The 14832-nt window shown below is 41.3% G+C and overlaps 1 protein-coding gene across 1 annotated transcript; it reads left to right on the forward strand.

The window, feature by feature from the left end:
- The first annotated feature begins 2929 nt into the window (after positions 1–2929).
- On the forward strand, positions 2930–9198 carry LOC132071560 (pantetheine hydrolase VNN2-like). The gene is made up of 7 exons (XM_059469201.1): positions 2930–3151; positions 3249–3379; positions 4432–4624; positions 5225–5516; positions 6664–7037; positions 7194–7364; positions 8710–9198. The coding sequence occupies exons 1-7, from the start codon at positions 2939–2941 to the stop codon at positions 8827–8829; spliced, it is 1494 nt and encodes a 497-aa protein (XP_059325184.1). The 5' UTR covers positions 2930–2938; the 3' UTR covers positions 8830–9198.
- The last annotated feature ends 5634 nt before the right edge of the window (positions 9199–14832 follow it).

A 14832-nucleotide genomic window follows, 5' to 3' on the forward strand; every position in this document is an offset into this window, starting at 1 on the left:
GGTCAAGTCTGTCCAGCTCTTTCTGTAGACCCTTCCTACCCTCACACAGATCAACACTTCCACCCAACTTAGTGCCATCTAGCCATTTTTTTACCCATCCGAGATTTTTGCCATGATGCTCTCAAGGTCCTCAATCCCTGGTTCTGGAGCTGGTGAGACACTGGGAGTGCAAATATTCTCCAAACTCCAGCACTGATTACCGCTGCTGTGCGCCATATGACCATTTTTTTTCCAAATGTAAATAGATAGTCACATGTGACATAACAGTGACATGTCTCACATAATGACATGTTTATCAAAAGCCCCAGACAATGTGCTCTTACTCATGGAAGCTCAACATTATTGCTGCTAAAGCCACACTGTCTTGAAACATTGTTCACTGTTTGAGTCAGTTACTGTGTGACCACAGGCTGATCTCAGTCCAGCAAGGGTTTATCCAGTGTGGTCTCTTCCCATGGGTACAAACTCAGTGCAGACACTGTACTTGTCCCCAGGGAACCTGGTGGGTGATACCACAACTCTCTCCCAGGGAAAGGATCTGGATTTAAGGGAAGTTATGGCACCTGGGAAGGTCTCATCTTGCAGAAGGGAGTCAGCAGGAGTGTGTGGCCAGTCTCAAAGCTGAGAGGTGGCTTCTTCAGGTTTGTTCACTGCTGATGCCAGTCCTCTGGATAATGAAATATGTGTGCAGGTGGTGTAGGATCCCAACCCTGAATGTGGTGAGTATCTTGAATCCAGGATTTTGTTCAAGCCATTGTGGTTTGGTTAAGGTATGTTGAGTATTCTCCTACAGATCTGGCAGAAGCCATAATGACACTGAATTCTTTTTGCTACAGAGATTGCTTAACACTTACCATTGTGAAATCTGTTATTGTGAGAAGTGAGTCAAGCATACAGAAAGTAATCCTGTGCAAGTCCACCTATCACCCACATACCAACTCCCTCTGTATAAAACAAGGCTGCGTGTAACCACCAATAACAATAAACACTTCTTCGAGGGTAGTGCAGAAAAAACCCTTTCGTTACCTGACTGCTGACTCAGAACCAAAGAAGGTAAGAAACTTGGGTGCCAGATACAAGTGATTTTTGTGCACATGCAGCTTTAGTTTCAAGATTTCTGCTGGAGTGATCTGTGGATATAAGAAAGCACATTGCAATAGGCAAAATCTAGAAATTGTGTGTCCTATTCACAGCAGTCTTCCTACAGAGATCTTTGGGGACCAGAAATATTTGGGGCTCGGTTATTGAGTGGTGGGTGTGCTGATGGTTCTGCTCACACAACCAGCCTTCCCCGCAGCTTCCCCTGGGATATGTAGCAGCCCCCAAAGTCCCTGCTACTCCAGCCTGTGCTGTGCTGAGCTGGGGTGCCACAGGTATTACCCATGCTGGGGCCTACCTCTCCCAGCGCCTCATGCCCTTGAGCTTGGGCAGGAATGTGTCCACGCTGGTCTCTGCTGAGATTTCCCGAAGTTGTTTTCCTTCTGGGATGCAGGCTTGCTTTAACTGTGTTACTACAGCAATACTATGCCTGATTTTTTTATCTGTCTGGTAAGTAACATGTTTTTTTCAGCTGCAGCACAGTGGTGGCTTCTCAGTGACTTCCCTGTGTTGCTGTGAGGCAGAATTGCTCAATGCTGGCAGCTCCCTTGTCTTTGATGCTGAGTCTTTCCTGGCAGGATGATTACTTAGCTGTCATCTTTTAGCTACCCCGGGGAATGCCCATGTTTTGTGCAAGACTTCCTCTTTTTTAAGGCCCACTGCTTTCCCTGCCTGCCACATCCTCTTGGGTGACTTCCAGGCTCCAGACATGGGGCTTCCTAAAACTTGTGCCTCTTCTGTGCTTTGGGTGCAATCTGCTCTGGAGCCCTGTGCCCTGAACACAGATGTTGCAGCCATCTGTGAGCACAATGACATTTTAGAATCATAGACTTGATGAAGTGTTGGCTTCTCCTGAAGAGGCCTTGGTGCTGATGGAGAAGGATAATTCTTATGGGTGACACTACATAGGGAATAGGAAGATTTTTCAAGGAGGAAGAAGGGGTTTTTGTAAAATTTCTTCTATGTCGTAAATGACAAGTCAGGTTATACTCCTTTACCCTCACTAAAGTACCACAGGTCCTAACTAAGGTTTTTCTAGGGATCATCTAAAACTGCAGTAGGAATATTCTATTTACAAAATACTGTGCTAAAAATTTATTTCCATGAGAAAAAATGGTGCTTTCCATGAGTAATTTCAAGTTGCTTATTGTACAAAACCTTCCTTTTGAAAGGACCATAGTAAAGAAAAAATTGTGTCGTCAAATTCTTTCTCACAAAACAAGCAAGTCTGTTAGCTCTAGGCAGAGAGGTCAGCACAATTCAAGAGATAGTTTATACTGCAGTGTGAGCCCAGTGGGGAGGATGCTCTCAAGGCACCCACTTGAACTGTAATAAGCCATTGGACAAAAGCAGGAGGTATGGCAGGACCATGTCTCATAAACATTGCTGAATTGTCTGCACTCTGGAGCAAGACTGCACCCCATGCAGGTGGTCTGCCCTCAGTCGTGGCTGAAGTTTCCACTGATGGCAGCTATATGCAGTAAGGTGACATGGAGTAGTGGATCCTTGCCAGGGGAGTCTGGGCTTTCCCTGAGATGGGTTCAAAAGCGTGGAGAGGGATGTGCAAAGGAAATGTGCAAGTGCTCCTTCCAATGAACCCCTTGTAGATTAACGTGGCTTCTGACAAGCTCTCTTAGCCTTTTGTTCTAATTTTATTTAAAACCTTTCATATTGGAAACAAGATCAGATTCCGAGAAAAGCTTCTTGGACTTTTTGGCAGAAATCTCTCAGATTACTCAACGGAAGATTATTGCCAAAGCAAACCTATTAGTCTTTACTCCTCCTCTTTCCCTCCAGTTTATATTCCCCATGCTGACCCAGGAGCTGGGAGGCTGCAGCCATGCTCCCTTCCCAGGCTCTCCTGCCCGCTGTGCTGTTTGCACTCGCAGCCCTTCGGGCCCTCGCCTCCGACACCTTCCTGGCAGCCGTCTACGAGCACGCCGTCATCCTGCCACAGCCCACCCAGGAGCCCGTCCCTGCCAGCGATGCTTTGGCCCTGATGAACAGAAACATGGATGTCTTGGAAGGGGCCATCAAGGAAGCTGCCCAGCAGGTACGAGGGCTGCCGTGAGGGCTGTCCATCAGTGCTCCTGCTGACCCTCCTGGCTGTCTGTTGATGGGTGCCCTTTAAACGGAGCCTGTTGTGACAGGGTGCCCACATCATTGTGACTCCTGAGGACGGCATCTATGGCTGGCGATTCACAAGAGAATCCATCTACCCCTACCTGGAGGATATCCCTGATCCAGCGGTGAATTGGATTCCCTGCACTGACCCCTCAAGGTGATTGCTTCTGCAGTGGTTTAGGTGATTTCAACCTTTTATCTGTCTCATGGAGTCTTGAGCAGCAGACACTAAATTACTAAGAACTTCTAATTCTTTATTCTATAAAAATTCACAAGTACTGTAGAGATGAGATGCATTACAAAGACTTCTTAATTAAATGGTAATGGAAATATGTCAAGTAAAAGCACTGAGACAGTTTTACTTGCAAAAGGACAAAAATGAGGATGTTTTAGGCAAAATAATTATTTTAAAAACATGCACAAATTTATCAATTCAGATCACTTGTGAAAACCTTCTGTAAGTGGAAGCTATTTTATTATCATGTAGCTGCATAGATCAGACAAGCTGGTTCAGTCCTCAGTTCAGGTGGCTAAGTGATTTCTAAACCAAATTGCACAAAATATTAATCTAGATCTGAAAGAAATATCTTTTGGAAATCCAGCCACCTGCACATCTGCTGTGTTACACATAGAGGTGGTCCCAATGTGTGTCAGCTTGGGACACTGAAAAGATTCAGTTCATACCTAAGCTAACCTTTTATGTTCTCTTTTGAGGCTTTATGAAGCTAGATTTCAGGAGTCCTCAGCTCTGTAAATGGGGCACCCACTTTTTACTAAAGGCATACAGACAACAATTATTAAAAAAGGCTAAAATTTTCTTCTGAATCAGGGTTTAGAGCTGCTTGATAATTTGCTTTTTCAGCTATTTAAGATTTATGTCTCTGTACTGATTTATTCTTTGCTTTGTGAAGCTCTTCACATCTTTGTATGCATGTTAGCTGGAAATTCTATCCACACAGAAAACAACATTGTAAAGGATACAGGAAAGAAGAACACAAGGAGGCCATTTTTTAAAGATAAAAGAGACTGTCATTTTAAAATGATGCTATGAACAGAGAAGAAAATGAACAAAACCTATGTTTTGGTCTATTGCTTTTTCAGCATCTGGGGATGTGCAGTTAATGGTGTAGTAATTCTGAATGCATTACTTTTACATGGGGCGCTTATAATTCTATAAGACTTTTTTTTCCTTCACTAAAAATGCAATAGATTTGGTCCAACACCAGTGCAGGAACGACTCAGCTGCATGGCCAGAAATAACTCCATCTATGTGGTTGCAAATATCGGGGACAAGAAGCCGTGTGACTCCAGTGATCCCAGCTGCCCCAGGGACGGTCGGTACCACTACAACACAGATGTTGTCTTTGACACACAGGGCAAACTGGTGGCTCGCTACCATAAGGTAAGGAAATGCTTCAGCATCAACCTCTAATTCATTATCAATGAATTTTTCAGCTCTCTGGCACCAATTTCAGATAGTTTATACAGTAATTTTACATTACTATAAAGTGACAACCAGTCCAGGATGATTTGATGATCTTATGGCCTGAAGAAATAATAAGTAATTGCTTGACCTGTCAGACAAATTATTCCCAGGAGCACTACAGCTGCAGAGTGCATGCCAGCTGCCAAACACTTAAAAGCTACATTTATGACAGTAAATGGTAAGAAAACAGTGACAGAATTTTCCATACTCAATAAACATTAGCTTTTCCTTGATACATTCGTGGCCAGCCTAGACAGTGCTTTCTCAGGGGACATCTTGGCCCTTGGTCTTGGAGTATAGCTAATACTGGATGGGCATTGCTGTCAGGAGGTAGATGGGGCACAGCCACCCCATTTTTTGGGCAGGAGGGTCAGTTGATTGGATACAAACCGGCTGTGCTAGCCAGCTCAGGTACCTCCTCTCCCAGTTCTGCATTAACGCCTGTCTCAGATGCAAAAGCTGTTCATAATCTTGCCTTATTTTCAGTTTTTAATATGCCATTTTCTTCACCTGCAGTACAATCTGTTTAGAAGTGAAACTCAGTTTGATTATCCAAAAGAGCCAGAAGCTGTCACCTTTGAGACTCCTTTTGGGAAGTTTGGCATTTTCACTTGCTTTGACATCCTTTTCTATGAGCCTGCTGTGGTCCTGGTGAACAAGATGCAGGTGGACACCGTGCTCTTCCCAACAGCTTGGATGAATGTCCTGCCCTTTCTGACTGCAATTGAGTTTCACTCTGCCTGGGCTATGGGCATGGGTGTTAATTTACTTTCTGCAAATACTCATAACACCACCATGGCAATGACAGGTGAGCTGCATTCAGGAACAGGAAAATTGTTCCCAGATTCAGAAGCAGGCAGAAATGTTTTAGACATAGTGAAGTCTCTGAAAAACAGTGTTTCAATTGGACTAAAGATCTTTGTGATTTGGTACTGAATGCAACAAACAACTTCAAGGAAAAGGATGTTGAATGTTCTGAAAAAGGTAAAAATAGAAAAAACAGACATTAGGACATTAGACATTTCTAAAAGTAGAAAAATAGAAATTAAGTTTTGATAACTTAAAAATGAAATTTTATTTCAGAAAATAGCAAAAAGTTTTACTTAAATTTTCAATCTCTCATCTAGAGGCAGCATTTCCTGTTTAAAATTCAATCAACAGTTAAATGGAGAAAAAAAAGAACCTATTGGTGTAAAAACAAAAGAAGAATTCCACTCTTTTTTCTTGTGGCTGCTGAAGACTTAGAGATATTATGTTTTGCTTTGCTGTGAAAATAGATTTACTGCTGTGGGGGGATAGAATGCAAGAGAATAAGTGCAGAAGGCAATCTCACACCTGAGGAGTTGCAGCTGTGCTAATCACCAGAGATTAGGAACAGGCCTGCTCTTAACAGGCCACAGCTGGGTCCAATAAGAAGACGAGTGCTACGCAAGGGTTAGCTGGTTGAGAAGGGAGTTGGAGTTTGTTTGTTGTGCTGTGAAGGAGTCAGTGCTGTGAGGATTTGACCATGAGAAATCACCAGGAAGTTATGGAACTTTTGCAATAAGATGACAACATACTGTCTTTTTTTCCTCTTTACTAAGAAAAGGATATAGCTGCATCTCTTCCCTGAATCAAAGTGAAAACTAAAAAGGAGCATTTTTGCCTGCCCTAAATAGACTGAGTTTAGGCCAGAGCCCTGCGTGTCCTTTAGTGAAACATAGCTACCCCCATGATTGCTTCCTTTGTCAAATATGCCACTCTGAGAGCTATGATTTATTTTTCAATAAACCTAAGTTTTAACACTAGGGTGGGTATTTTGGCTTTTTGGTGCTTTAAAATTATTCCAAAACCTTTCAGTAATGTATTGAATGAACAGAGTATCACTGAAAAGTAATGCCAGTGCGGTGTGGGGGGTGACTGGCACCCCTGCCAAGCTGTGCTGGCTAACGGGGGGCTGGTGGTGTCCTTGGCAGGCAGTGGGCTGTTCACACCAGAGGGACCTGCTGCCTACCACTACGACAGTGACACCGAGGAGGGACGTCTCTTGCTAGCAGAGTTGAGTGCACGCCCCCGTCTTTCCCCCACCTACCCCCCTGCTGTCAACTGGAGCTCGCATGCCACGAGCATCGAGAAGTTTCCTGGAGAAAACGACACTTTCTCGGGAGCTGTCCGGAAGGATATATTCACTTTCAGAGAACTCAGGCACAAGGATGGAAATTACACTGTTTGCCAAGGAGACCTTTGCTGTCATCTGGTCTACCAGATGTCAAACAAGAGGAGAGATGAAGTTTATGTCCTGGGTGCATTTGATGGGCTTCACGGTTCTCTCATAAAATACCATTGGCAGGTAATTGCATGTTTAGAGGTGAGTGTGGCCATGTAACAACCACCTAAAAACATTTGTCCATTACTGCATCCTGGGAACTTTGCTTGCTACCAAATCCAGCTCGTGGTTGCTGAAAGCTCAGTGGTGCTTTGCCTTTCTGTCTCCTCCTCCCCACAGATCTGCACTCTGCTCAAGTGCCCCAGCACAAACCTGAGCACATGTGGGCAGCCCGTGGAGATGGCTCAGACCAAGTTTGACGTGTTCTCCCTCAGTGGCACGTTTGGCACCAGCCACGTCTTCCCAGAAGTGCTGTACAGCGGGGTGCAGCTGGCCCCTGGGGAGTTTGAGGTAATGGCACACCCTGGAGCTGCTTGTGGCAAGGTTTCTCAGGCTGTGGGGCTGAAAATTGATCTGGCAGCAAAGCCCCATCCAAAAACTGCTTTCTTTGGTTTTTCTGACTGGCACCCAAGGGGACAGATTTAAATGGAGGATTGAATCAATCCAGCAAATCTGCCTTCCCACTTTAGATCATAAATGAAGAAACCACAACTTTCAGTGAGCTGTTTTCTACAGGCTTCTCATAATGGTTTTTTTAGGAGAAAAAGAAATAAAATACTCCGAGAAATTGTCCAAAAAGAAATAAAATACTCCGAGAAATAAAATACTCCGAGAAATTGTCCAAAAAGAAATAAAATACTCAGAGAAATAAAATACTCCGAGAAATTGTCCAAGAAAAATTACTTAGCAGTATCATGTTTAAGAGCAGAGATTCTATGCGATTAAGAATGTTAAAAGTGATTTTTGAGGGGTTTGTAGGGGTTTATTTTTTATTTGGTGGTTCACATCTTATTTTTGCTAGAAGATGTTTTCATTCATAAACCTTAGGTTAGTTTTATGCAATAGGCTAGATGAAATCCTCATTGATTTGGAAAAAGTATTTAACAGTTTACAAGAGACAATGAAGACAGCAAGAAAGACCTGAAAAATTTTAGGGGAAACAAAGGTGATTTTTTTACACAATAGGAAATTGAAAAGCATTGTTCACCCTTCATACTTGTTTTTGAAGGAGACTTCTGTAAAAAATAGGCACATCAAAGAATTTATTGGTATCCTAAAAGTATGATCATGGTCTAATTTTAAAACAATAGGCTGTATTTTCTTAAATACATGCTTACCTTTTGTCACAGGGGCAAAAAAGTTGTTACAGGTGTTCACAGTTGGTGAACAGTGATTTCAAATTGATATATAAAATGGAAATAAGTAAAACTATGTACGGCAATAGCTTGAAATTCTCAATTTCCATCTGAAAATTGTTCTGGGGTCTACAAATCAAAAAATGTTTCAAGTGTGTCCTAGATATGCATATAACCTTTGTTGCCTTGTATGAGTAACTAAAGAGAATCTAACAAATTAGTTATTCTCACTCTCATCTTCTTATGAGGTGAAGAAAATGTATTTTATTTCCAAAGACAAAGGAAGGTTTAAGGATTTCTGGATCCAAGGAAGTGCAGGAAGGCTATAACGGCAAGGCTGTGGCAGACCCAGAGAGAATTCTGTTTTCTTTCGCTACCGTGACTGTTTTTAAAAGTGTTGCATCAAAATATACGGCATCTAAGACCTATTCTTTCTGTACAATGCAGTATTGCTACTCTGTTAGCTGAGCATTAGTACCATTCTTTCCCTTTTCCACCAGGTGCTACGTGACGGGCGTTTGAAAAGCAAGCATGGCACGTCGAAACCGCTCGTAACAGCGACACTTTTTGGAAGGCTTTATGAGAAGGACCAGCCACATCCTCTGCGAATTTCCCTGTAAAGTGTGTCCTTAGGAGTCACACACTCACCAGAGACAGGAGGGCAGTTTCCTCCTGAGCCATAGCAGTTACCTTGTATGATTCCTGTTCTGCAATATATTGCACTTCTGCTCGGCACCTGTGGCAGTTGGGCTTATTTGGGAGAAAGTGATGTGTTCACCTTGCTGTGCATGCCTTTTTAACAGGGCTTGAGCCAGTGCAATTATTTTTTAGTATGCAGGATCTGTCACGTAAATCTTTTAATCATAAATTTTGTTTCACCCAAGATATCATATTGATTGATAGAATTACAGTAGAAAGAAGACTGATACCAACATCTATGAAATGTGGTTTGTCATTTTATTGGAGAATAAATTCTCTCCAAGAAAGTCTTTCTGTCCCTTTTGGCCCTTACTGTTTTTCAGGCTGCATAACCATTAAGTTTCTGCATTTTCAGCCTTACAGCCCAATCAACAGCGCCTACTCAATGAGCCTTGGCCCCACTCTGCCCCTAGGTACTCTACAATAAAGAGCAAACCAGATATGAAATTATGTTAGGTGCAATTTTAGAGAAAGAAAGTGATCCTCCACAACCCATCCAGGTGTTCAGTCTGGCTAAGATAAGATAAAGCACATCCAATTCTGCAGTCACGCTGATCTTGCACCTCTTTGTACATGGCAGATGAGTGTTGGTTCCAGGGCACTTCACATCCCACTTACCATACACAACACAGTACTCCAGCACCTTCTCTTGGGTATATGGATAATTTCTTCAAAACTGTTAAGATGTATGAAATAGGCAATCTTTTAGCACCTGAAACACATTTCATCCTGTAGCATGTGAAATGGGCCTTATTTTGGAATTCTAGCAATGAGATATCAAGCCTGGCAGCCCTGGGCCTCATTTCTGCCTAACGTGTTATGGAGCAAATGAGCTTTGTTTGCATCCAATATGCCTTGGAGTGGTCCCTGCCTCCATACTTATCCCATAGCACTTTGCATCTACTGCCATTCTTAGCAAGGTTAGCACTGAGCTGTGCTAAACGTGGCGTGTAAAAAACACTCTGTGACTTCCCACCCCTACGTATGTTATCCAGAAGTTGTTGAAGTCACATGATTTCTGGTTTTACCCATGCTGCAGCTTCCCAGTGTGCAATTTTAGGAGCTCTTTCTGGGAGTGTTTTAACCCTGAAAATAAAACACTTGAACTTTCACTCAATGGGGGAACTGTATCACTTGGGAGCAGTTACTCAAAACAGGCAAGGACTCTAAGTTGTGCTTGCTGGTTCCTTGTTCAGCATCTCACAAGTGAACACAAAAATCTCCCACATATTGCTTGCTGGCATTTCTGAAGTTCTGGGTACTTCCCAGGTACCTGCAGAGCTGACTGTCTTGGGTTGTCAGAGCTTGGCACAGTTAGGATACAATAAATATTGCTATTCCTGATACAGGATATCAGGAAAGGATTCTTATATCTCATCCATTAGCAGAATACAGAAGTCCAGGATTCCTTGAAAATTACACTAAAAGCAAATTTAAAGAGCAGCTCACCTGCAGTTTTTGAGATGTGCTGCACAACTTTCCTCTCTCTGAGAGGGTTCCAAGGGTGCCACACAATGAACCACTGAGGAGTTTATTAAGCTCTTTTCCATTTCTGATGACAAAGCAAGAACTTGGACAAGCAGAGGATGAAATTGCATAGACTGTTGCAGCAGCCTCAGAATAGCTCCACCATTTCAATACACAAGAGCAATGAACCCTGCTTTTGGGGGAGGATTCCCTGAAGGGGTTGCAAAAGCCAACCAGATCTTCACCTCAGTGACTGGTGGTCACAAGTGTCTAGACAAAGTTCAGATAACGAAAGATGAGGTTTTGTAATAAAAGGAAATTTCAATTGATGCAAATTACAGAAACATTCAGAATAGAGAAGCAGAGAGGTAATGAGTGCCTGATGCAACAAATGACATTTGTCTTTAACAGCAGCAGTATTTACTGACTCTGGGACAGATCTGCCAGAGTAAAAAAGTCAAATTAATTTATAAGTAATTCACGTCAATGACCCCACCCAAAAGCTACTACAGATGGTATCTTAATGAGACCTATCCCTCTCTGAGCTGGAAAAGCATGCTCTTCATATATCAATATTTCTTCCTTACACCTTGATGCTGGCCAGAGCAAACAAGACCCACCTGTCCACAGTGTTTCTAACCACACAGAAAGAAAAACAAGTTCATAATAGATTTTATTGATGCAAGGCTTCAGATGAAGGTAGAAAAATACTCCATTTAAACAAATATGACCCAAACCTTGCAGCTACCTTAAGTAAAACTAGTAACTATTTTGGGGAAACTTTGAGTAAAGTCTAATGTACTTTATTTTACATATTGAATTAAAGTAAGGAGGCCTTGGGAAAAAACAGAGAAACAAAATCCTAATAATCTGGAATTTTAAAGAGAGCCATGTCCTTAAACATATATTTAAGTCATCATAACCTCAAGTTATGCATTAAATGATATGGTATACTGAGGTACAATCAGAGGTTGTGCGACTTTTAGACCAAGTAATTCAAAGCTAAATGTTTCGGAACAACTTATCATGGGTGAGTTACTGACAGTATGGGACACCATTCTTGTGTACATTGAATTAGTGCAGTTAGTGAGTGACAGACAGAATGACAATGACCTGAATTTGAACTGCAGAATTTCTAATTAACCAACAATTGAATTATAAATCCACTTTCTCCAGATGGTGTTTGCAATGCCAATGTTGGCAACAAAGGGCAACAAAGTTGAAAAAGAGAAATCACATGCGTAGGTCAATAAAGAGAGCAGCAGTTATTATAAGGTTTACCATAACTAGTACAGGAATGTTTCTCTGTGGCTTGTGATGGACCATGAAGGGTCATGGAGCCCCAACAGAGAAATAATTATAGTACACCTTCCAAAAATTAACCTTTTAACACTGTAGACAAACACCACCTCCTACTGAAGCCACAGATGAACATGGCAACATTGCCAAGTGTTGTTTATCTGTGAATCAGACACAGCTGATTGGTGAAAGAGAAACTTTGCATACTGACACTGTTATTTTCTCTTTCAGTCTGGAAAAAAAAAGTAGTAGCTGTGAAAGTATTAAAATATTCATTGTAGCCACTCATTACGATAAAGCTTTAAGGGAAATAATCCATTTTCTGTTCAGATATTCTCATGGCAGCAGGGAATTTCTACTGTAAATATGTACAATATAGGAAACGCATTGTAACTGCATGATTTCAACTTCGTCTATCCATCTTCATTTGCTGCTTCTAATGTTAAAGTTGATTGATAACCTCAGTCTGAGAGCTGTGATGGTGTCAGGATGCAAGATTAACAAGGAGTATACAAAGCAGGGATAGATTTTAATGTAATAAATACAGTCAATCTTTAGGAAATCCCCTTTCAGAAAAGTGGGAGAATAAATATTTGATTACAGTTGGTCACCCAGCTTATGTACTGCAAAACATAATAACATAAAACTAAAAATATAATTTGAATACCTTTGAGATAGTCTTCAAGATCAAGTGATGACTTTTGTAACAGCAATTTTGAACATTTACTTCTAAATGAGCACAGGAGTATGAGACACACTTGAACTTACCAAAGTCAAATACATGGAAACATTAAGGTCAGTTTTTTATAAGATGTCTTTTTTTCTATTTTGCAATTCACCTTGATGTGTTTTCCAGCCATCTGAGATTGATTTTTTGTAAACTGAAAAAGGTCTATTCAGTTCTAGCTTTAGGGCTCTCTAAGGAAAATTCATTGTGGGGGAGAGAGAGGGGCAGTTCAGGCAAGACTTTCTTGTCAAACTTATGGATGAGTTTGGAAAAATCTAACCTTTATTCTGCAACATTTATGAAATTCTTAGACAAAATATAGTACTGACAGACAGTTGCCGTTAAGTTGAACAAACAAAGAACAGTGAACTCTAGGCCAATGCCATTGCCATGTTACTTACAGACTTTTTAGGATACACTCTCCCATGCTTTTTAAAGACCTTTCTAAGTTTTCCATATAGCATTTATTCTTGTGCTGGCTAAGTGCTGCTATATAACACCTAAAGCTCTCCTTTCCTTTCATTTTGTCTCCACTAGGAGCCAGAAATCTTGACTTAATGTTCTTTTCATTGAGGTCCAATAAAGTCAAATGGGGGCAGTGAGATTGCTATACTAAAATCAGTGGTGGTTACATTCAGTTTGCATCTACTGATTGTGCATCTGCAGAAACAGAGCTATTCTACTCAGGCAAAATCTGTGGTTTTTTCAGTTCCCTCTGTGTGGAGGGTCTCACACAACTTGACTGGGTTTGGTTGTGGTTGGAAGTCATCAACATTGCCCCAAAGAGTTCAAAGACAGTGATTGATATAGCTCCCATCCTGACAAAAGTTAGGTGCACTGATCCTGTGACATTCCCAGTACCTTAGTTTATCACCCAGCTTACAAAGTGTACAAAAATGGATCAAAAAAAAAAAGTACAAACCTTTATTTTCTTCCCATCCCCTTCTTGTTAAGTGGTTGTCTTCTCCATTTTTTTCAGAGGTGTTCTTATGCCAAGTTGGCTGCAACAACTAATAAATAAACAAATGGTGAAAATACATTGTAATTCATTCATGGGAACATTTTTTTTAAAATAATTATTCTTGTCTAAGAAGAAATCAAATATATCTGACACTGATTTACAGGACGGAAGAGCAAACTGTAAAAACATGGCCATTAATAAATCATGGGGTACTTCCTGGTAGCTAGGCTGAAAGACAGAAAACTTTTGGCAGGTGTGAGTAAAAAAAATATGTGTGGTCTTTTCATAACTAGTGTAAATTAGCTGGACCTTAAGAATATCAGATGGCTGTATGTATGAGGATTGTGTATATATAAAAGCTTAAGTTTAATCAATCATCATTACCTAGAAAGAGACTTAAACATTTATTTTGTTGAAGAGTTTATGAGACTATCTTTAGTGTTACACTAGGCCTTTCAGTTGTTTATTCGTGTTAACATTAACCTCTGTTTGCAGGAGTTCGTCCAAGCTCAGCATTAGACTAATCAAAAACAGAAACCTCTTGCACTTTAGGGTTGTGTAACACTTAATGTAACCACTCCTGCATTTTGCCAAGGGAGTCTTACAATGCCAGTTGTTTTCTTCTGAGCCTTTTCTTATAGATTGTTGTCCCTTCTGTCATGAAGGATGTGACCTGTATTCCTCCTTGATTTACCAAGGCTCATCATTATATCTTCATGACTTACAAACATTTGCAAGTAGAAGGGAGAATTGCAGATAAGAACAAAATGGACTACAGGGGGTGAAAAGGGAAGGGAGGAGAAGAGAGAGATGCTTTCTCTTCACCAGTCCTCACCTACATGAGCAAAAACATACTCAGGATGGTAGAGGAACATTTAAACAGCTGAACCTCCTGTTGCCATCTGTTCCCTCTAAGTGTCTTGTGTATTGGCAGGAGCTAGCTAGTCAGTAAGAACTCATTGACAACTCATAAATCAAGTTCAAATTGACTTCAGTGCACCCTTCAGTGACCTGGTATTCAACTGATATACAGCACCTACTGTAAACAAAGCACAAAATAAATAAAGCTTTTCTGGTGAAAAAAATGCACTGCTCAGGCATGTCTTCCTGAGCAAAGGTTCAGCAAGAAAGGGTACAGCCTCTGGCACTGGCAATTTCTGCACTAGTTGTGTTGCTGTTTCTGCAGTGCCATTATACCACTGATGTTCGTGCACAGCATCACTGCTTCCTGCAGCAGGAAATGGCTGCAGAAGGGAAAGACGGCCCTGGAATGTTGCCCCCTTAAAAATGGCCCATAGTGCATTAGCACTGGCATCTGCAGCCTGTTGGGCTTGCAAATGGACTACTAGAAACAGATTCAATATTTCTGGGAAAATAGCATGTCTCTACTGTAGTCAAGTCCAGCATTTGTGAAAAGAACAGAGAACAGTCCATGAGAAGGCAAGTTAGAGGACATAATTTATTGATATA

Source organism: Ammospiza nelsoni, chromosome 3 (assembly GCF_027579445.1).
Source record: "Ammospiza nelsoni isolate bAmmNel1 chromosome 3, bAmmNel1.pri, whole genome shotgun sequence".
NCBI classification, from domain to species: Eukaryota; Metazoa; Chordata; class Aves; order Passeriformes; family Passerellidae; genus Ammospiza; species Ammospiza nelsoni.

Coding starts and splice junctions, on each gene's coding strand:
- LOC132071560 (XM_059469201.1), top strand. CDS start 2,939: ATGCTCCCTTCCCAGGCTCTCCTGCCCGCTGTGCTGTTTGCACTCGCA. Junction 3,152..3,248: donor TCAAGGAAGCTGCCCAGCAG/GTACGAGGGCTG, acceptor CTGTTGTGACAG/GGTGCCCACATCATTGTGAC. Junction 7,038..7,193: donor TCATAAAATACCATTGGCAG/GTAATTGCATGT, acceptor TCCTCCCCACAG/ATCTGCACTCTGCTCAAGTG.